The 5,932-nt window shown below is 37.4% G+C and overlaps 2 protein-coding genes across 3 annotated transcripts in view; both read left to right on the top strand.

Moving 5' to 3' along the window:
* LOC107488619 (CRIB domain-containing protein RIC7-like) overlaps nucleotides 1-1,455 on the top strand; it is a 2,121-nt gene extending 666 nt beyond the window's left edge. Inside the window, exons 2-5 of one of the 2 annotated variants that reach the window (XM_052261316.1) lie at nucleotides 285-416; nucleotides 508-617; nucleotides 729-807; nucleotides 1,042-1,455. In XM_052261316.1, the coding sequence (XP_052117276.1) occupies nucleotides 368-416; nucleotides 508-617; nucleotides 729-807; nucleotides 1,042-1,220 (417 nt within the window). In that variant the 5' untranslated portion in view covers nucleotides 285-367 and the 3' untranslated portion in view covers nucleotides 1,221-1,455. Of the gene's footprint in view, nucleotides 1-273; nucleotides 417-507; nucleotides 618-728; nucleotides 808-1,041 lie in introns of those variants that run through there. The other variant, XM_021142408.2, reaches the window with a different exon arrangement.
* A 1,388-nt stretch (nucleotides 1,456-2,843) lies between these two features.
* LOC107488588 (COBRA-like protein 10) lies at nucleotides 2,844-5,200 on the top strand. Its single transcript, XM_016109348.3, has 2 exons — nucleotides 2,844-3,459; nucleotides 3,789-5,200. Exons 1-2 carry the CDS (start codon nucleotides 2,844-2,846, stop codon nucleotides 5,198-5,200), a joined length of 2,028 nt encoding a protein of 675 aa, XP_015964834.1.
* Nucleotides 5,201-5,932: the final 732 nt, after the last annotated feature.

The following is a 5,932-nucleotide window of genomic DNA, read 5'->3' as shown; positions in this document are numbered from 1 at the left end:
TGACAAATTAAGGGTGACCCTAATAAAATGGCTAGACTTGGAGGATCAATGTTTATTCTAGTACCTTCATCATAATCCTCTTAAGGTACTTACATTGTTTTTAATCCAATTTTCTCATATATATAATAAAACCTCATCATATTTATTTGTTTCCAATTAAGCAGATACGAATAATGTTCATTATATTCCTGAATCAGATCGAGGCCCTCTTGAATGAGCATTAGTATTTGAAAAATATGAGAAATCAATTCCATGTAATTTTAAGTGTATCCATTTTGTGACAGGCAAAAGCATTTGTAGCTAAAAAAGAATTAGGCTTTGCTTCCTGTTGTTGATATCCTTATTATTACATTGGCGGCGCCGTTTGATGGGAAGTGCGATGAAAGGGATTTACAAATTCTTTACCCAAATTTTTGGTAATGCTTATATTTGTTTTGTACACCCAAATGTAACAATAAAATAAATTTATTGTTGTGCTAAGTTGGAGTTGGGTGTCGATTATTGTAGTTGTGAAGGAGCGGGAGGTGGAAATGGAAATGGAAATTGGGCAACCAACAGATGTTAAGCATGTGGCTCACATTGGATGGGATGGTCCTTCTGAGAGTGGACCCAGTTGGGTGTGTATGCACCTCTCCATCTCGCATCATTACTTTATATTATTATTATTATTATCAAATGAAATGTGTGAATTCTTTGTTGACAAAAAAAAAAAAAAAAAACAAATACAGATGAATGAGTTTAAATCGGCACCTGATTTTTCAACGTCGATTGGTCCCCGAAGAGACCCCAATACTACGTCCATCCGAGGTAACTCCGATAGCTAGATCAGATCCATGTTCGTAATAATATAAGGTGAAAACTCAGGTGCAGTTAAATTCATGTGAAATTGATAGTTTAGAGTTAGATGATAATTTAGTCAAATCTATCAAATTATTTAACTACTCTCAACTATCAACTTCACATGAAATTAACTGCACTTTTGTTTTTCCCATAATATATATAGTGACTTACATACATGAACCCTCTCATATCGATCAACAGAGCCTCAAGAAGAAACCCAACAAACAACAGGGGTTGCCAATGTTGCTAAGAAGCCAAGGCGGAAAAAGGTTAAGTCAACTTCTTCTCCCAAGTCATCGCCTTCTTCTTCTACATCCAAGCACTCAAAACCTGCAAAGTCAAAGACTAAAATGCAGCAGCAAGTTCAAGCCACTGATTGAGAATAGAAGCAATGTGAATACTGAATATATAGAAGCTATCAACTGGTATACACTATAGAAAGAAAGGAAACTCTTTTCATCTTGTTTAGTAGCGAATCCTCCTAACTTGCTTAGACTGACCAATACAAATTTGGAACTCATTCAAAAAATATATTGTAAACAAAGATGTGATTATCTTAGGGTGATCGAGTTATTTTGTGCGTGCCAATGTCTGTGTTTTAGGGTTAACTTTATAAAATGCTATCATCAATTGGTGATAATGTTCAACTATTTGTTTCATTTTGCTCTATTAGCGACATAAAGATCACAGTTATATCCGATCCTTGGGTGCTAACAAATACTTCAAATCGTGGAATATTAGTATATTACATTGTTTCTTCAAAGTGCCAAACATAAACTTGTAATTGATTGAGGAGAGAATAGTTGCTAAATTTGAAGGGCAACATCTTTTTTTCGGGGGGGAATTCTTTGATGCCTATCGAAGTTGTACATAATTTGCCTAAAACTAGAGATAGATAAGGCGAAATCCACCGTTTTATATTTGAATTCTACTAGTGAAATTTAGGTAATTTAAAAGATCTGTTTTTGTTATGTTTTTTGTTTTTTTTTTGGTATTGGAAGAGCAACATATTTTGTTCTACTAGAGAGAGATAAATAAATCATTTCAGGTTTGTTTTGTTTTTTTGGGCTTGATCTCGTAACGAACATAGCGGCCCAGAAAAGTAAAAACTTTGTTTGTGCCAGAAAGTGCCGAAAGGGTCCGTTTACAATATTTTGTACTCGATACATTCGCAATTTGAAGAGGCGGACCAAAAACAAAAAAGATGCGGCCGAATTATGACCACGAGAACATAACTGCAGGGAAAATTACAAGAAGCTTGTTACCATGGGCCTTTCGTATCATCTACTGTTAGTTTCCCAATTTATTGGCCATTTATATAGGCCAACGAGTTCAAACCCAAAAATAATAGTCCTACTCTTTTCTTATTTTATTACAAAAAAAAAAAGAAAAAAAAACGTAATTTTGAAATATTAAAATAATTACACTGCAAGAATAATATTGAGCTGTAAAAAAAAAAATGAATGTTAGTTTTATCAGTTTTAATTTTGACATAATGCCATTTTATTATATTATTAGAAGGGTTAGACTTTCTTCATGGTAACACATCACAAAAATCGAATAATAATTTTTAGTCATATTTAAAGCATTAAACCTAAACGTGAAAAAAAAATTGAAGTTGTAGTACTTTATTTATTATATGCAACGAAAATTCATATTTTATAATGTGCTTGTGAGGGATAATTATCTAGCAAGGCGAAGTATGAAAATGATGATTAATTGAGAAAAGAAAGGGGAGAGTTTGAAACCTGGAAGAGTAGGCAGAAGTGAGAGGTTGAGGCGTTGAGCATAAGCAGATTCCCCGGCAAATGCATCGTAAAGTGAGAGGTTGAGGTTTTCTCTGACTCGTTCCATATTCATCCGACTATGCATGCCAACCCACTTACTCAGCTCACACTCCTACCATACAATTATAGTTAAGGAGGTCCAACCATAACGGCGTGAGCGCTGACAACAAATTAAACCATGGCATCCTCCTCTCCTAATGCAAATTAAATTAAGACATGACAATTAGTAGATTTGTATTATTATTGTTGTTGTTTGTTTCCTTTGGATCTCATCTGAGTGAGGCTCAACTGCTTATTCAACCGGGACCTAAACCCGAAGAAGTTGAAGCTCAAGGTCCCAACAAGACTACTACACCGCCGGCTGCAGAGGGCGAAGCGGCTTTTCCTCCAGAAGCAGACAACTGCAATGGGATCTTTATCTCCTATGACCTGCTTGGCAGGAGGAAGGAGTACCCTAAACTGAAGAACGCCACAGCGCAGCCGTGGGCCTTCAATGCCACCGCAACGGTGCTCAACACGGGCACCCAAGTGGTCAAGGGTTGGAAGCTCTACGTTGGGTTCCAACACGATGAGATTCTCGTCTCTGCCTCGGGGGCATACCTCTTCGAAGCGGCTGATTTCCCTGCTTATGTGGGACATGGCACCTACTTGGTTGGAGCTGGTCTCCCTGATCTCCAAACCGCCATCAACACTGCCCAAGATTTGAACCAAATTCAAGCTGTGCTTAATCTTGCTGGCACCCAGTTCGGTGTTAAGCCCCCTGCCATTCCAATGCCTAGAACCATCAAATTGGTCATTGATGGATACACATGCCCCCAACCAACTCTAAAACGTCAGTCCTCCTCCCACCCTTTAACTAATTATACTCCATTCTCATTTCAGTTCTTAATGAAACCAAGTAATAATTAATTAGTCTTGAGTTTTAATTATCTTAGTTTACAGTCGTTATAAACTCTTTATTCATATATATGTAATACAATAATGCATTTTGTAGATATAATAGCATTCATTCAAAGTTTAATTGTCATGCAGGAATTTCTAAAATTTTGAAATGATAGGTGGAATATTTGTAACAAATTACAAATTACATGCATGGATTGACTATTCTTCAAGGTAAGTTGCATTGTAACTAAGTAAATGAAATGGTGCTGTATGTGACAGAGAGTTCCATGTATGCATGCTGCAAAAGAGATCCAAAATCGAAGGCTGATACGTCGAACAAGAAATACCAAGCAACGCAGAAAGGGGATCTTTCCATAATGTACGACGTTGTGCAAGTATACTCAAACAACTACATGGCTCAGGTGACGATGGAGAACCGCAACCCACTGGGGCGCCTAGACCGTTGGAACCTGACATGGGAATGGACGAGAGGTGAGTTCATATACAACATCAGAGGCGCCTTCACGCGCGAGATTGACGCCTCTGACTGCGTCTACGGCCCCGCCGGAGAATACTACGCAGACATGGACTTCTCCAAAGTAATGAACTGCCAAAAGAATCCGGTGATCAGCGACTTGCCCCCTGAAAAGTTGGGTGACAACGAAATAGGTAACATCCCTTTCTGCTGCAGAAATGGCTCAATCTTGTCTCCTCTGATGGACAAAAACCAAGTGAAGTCAGTTTTCATGATGCAAGTGTTCAAGATCCCACCCGATCTCACCAAGACTTCCATCTACCCTCCGGAGAAATGGAAAGTTTCGGGAGTCCTGAATCCCGATTACAAATGCAGCCCTCCGCTGAAAGTGGAACCTTCTAGATCCCCGGACCCCAGGGGAATCGGGGCGACGGTTATCGCCCTTGCAAGCTGGCAAGTCGTGTGCAACATCACAACGCCAACCAAGAGACACAACCGCTGCTGCGTGTCTTTCTCTGCATTCTACAATGATTCTGCTGTTCCCTGCAACACTTGCGCCTGCGGTTGTCCCAAACCAGCGGGCCATTGTAACCCTTACGCAAGGGCACTACTTCTCCCCCACGAGGCTCTTCTTGTGCCCTTCTACAACAGAACACGCAAGTCGATTGCGTGGGCCAAGTTGAAGCATTTTCCCTTGCCAACCAAGCTGCCCTGCCCCGACAACTGCGGCGTTAGCATCAACTGGCATATTCTTTCTGACTTCAAGGGTGGCTGGACAGCCAGGATCACTATCTTCAACTGGGAGACATTCAACTTCCCCGACTGGTTCATGGCGTTGCAGTTCAAGAACCCTTCTCTTAGTCTTCAGGATGTGTATTCCTTCAACGCCACCTTCCTCCCGCGGCTCAACCACACCATATTCATGCACGGCCCACCGGGCTTAACCTATTTGGTATCTCTCGACAATGACACAAATCCCAAGGTGCCTGGTAAGCAACAGTCGGTTATATCCTTTAGCAAGAAGAATACGCCCCATATCAAAATCGCCAAAGGCGATGGCTTCCCTTCTAGAGTTTATTTCAATGGAGAAGAGTGTTCCCTTCCTACCCAATTTCCTCTGCGTAGTTCAAATCACCATACTCCTCTTGTACATCTATTAAACCATATCTTAGTCTTAGTTTTAGCTCTTACAATCAACAGTCAAATATTGCATTAATTATTACGAAAGGAAAAGTATGTGGAACAAAAAAGGATCAGCCAAAAGATAAACAAAATAATATTAAATTAATTAATTTAATTTTTATTTAATTTTTAATGTTTGTTATTAATTGCCGTTTTGAATAAAATCTCTCATTGACTAATATGTTTCAAATCTCCAATAATCACTCCTGGGATCACGGAACTCTTTCAGCAAGTCCGATCCAAAATTTATTTTCTCTTTTGTCAAACACAAATTCGAAAAATACATAAAAAACATCCATTTAATATGAAAAAGAAACATTCTCATACTTAGTAGAAGAAACATCCATATATATTAACTCGTAAAGATTTTGAATTCATCGAAAGGTATTTGGCTGAATTTTAGCTGATATGCATTACGAAATAGTTTAATTAGACACCTTTTATATATCTCTTATGTATATTTACTAACTTCAGCTTTAATTTGTTTTATAATGTGTATAAGAAAAATAGTATTTAAAAAAAATAAAATAAGATTTTAATTTTAGTGAAAAAATCATTTAGAATGAGAAGATTTATAAATTAATAAAGTAAGTTTAGAGAATGTTAAGAATAAATATTGTTTTATAAAAAGGGAAATAGTTTAATAATATAGTTTAATTTTAATATTGATAGCCTAAATTATTTTATATTATTGTTCAATTATATTTATTTTTTAAATTATTATTAATTAATTATTAAAAATAGTTATTTTTATTAATATAGTAAT

Source organism: Arachis duranensis, chromosome 5 (assembly GCF_000817695.3).
Source record: "Arachis duranensis cultivar V14167 chromosome 5, aradu.V14167.gnm2.J7QH, whole genome shotgun sequence".
In the NCBI taxonomy this organism is placed as follows: domain Eukaryota; kingdom Viridiplantae; phylum Streptophyta; class Magnoliopsida; order Fabales; family Fabaceae; genus Arachis; species Arachis duranensis.
Note: the sequence above shows the minus strand (reverse complement) of the source record. Positions and strands in the feature narration are given on the sequence as shown.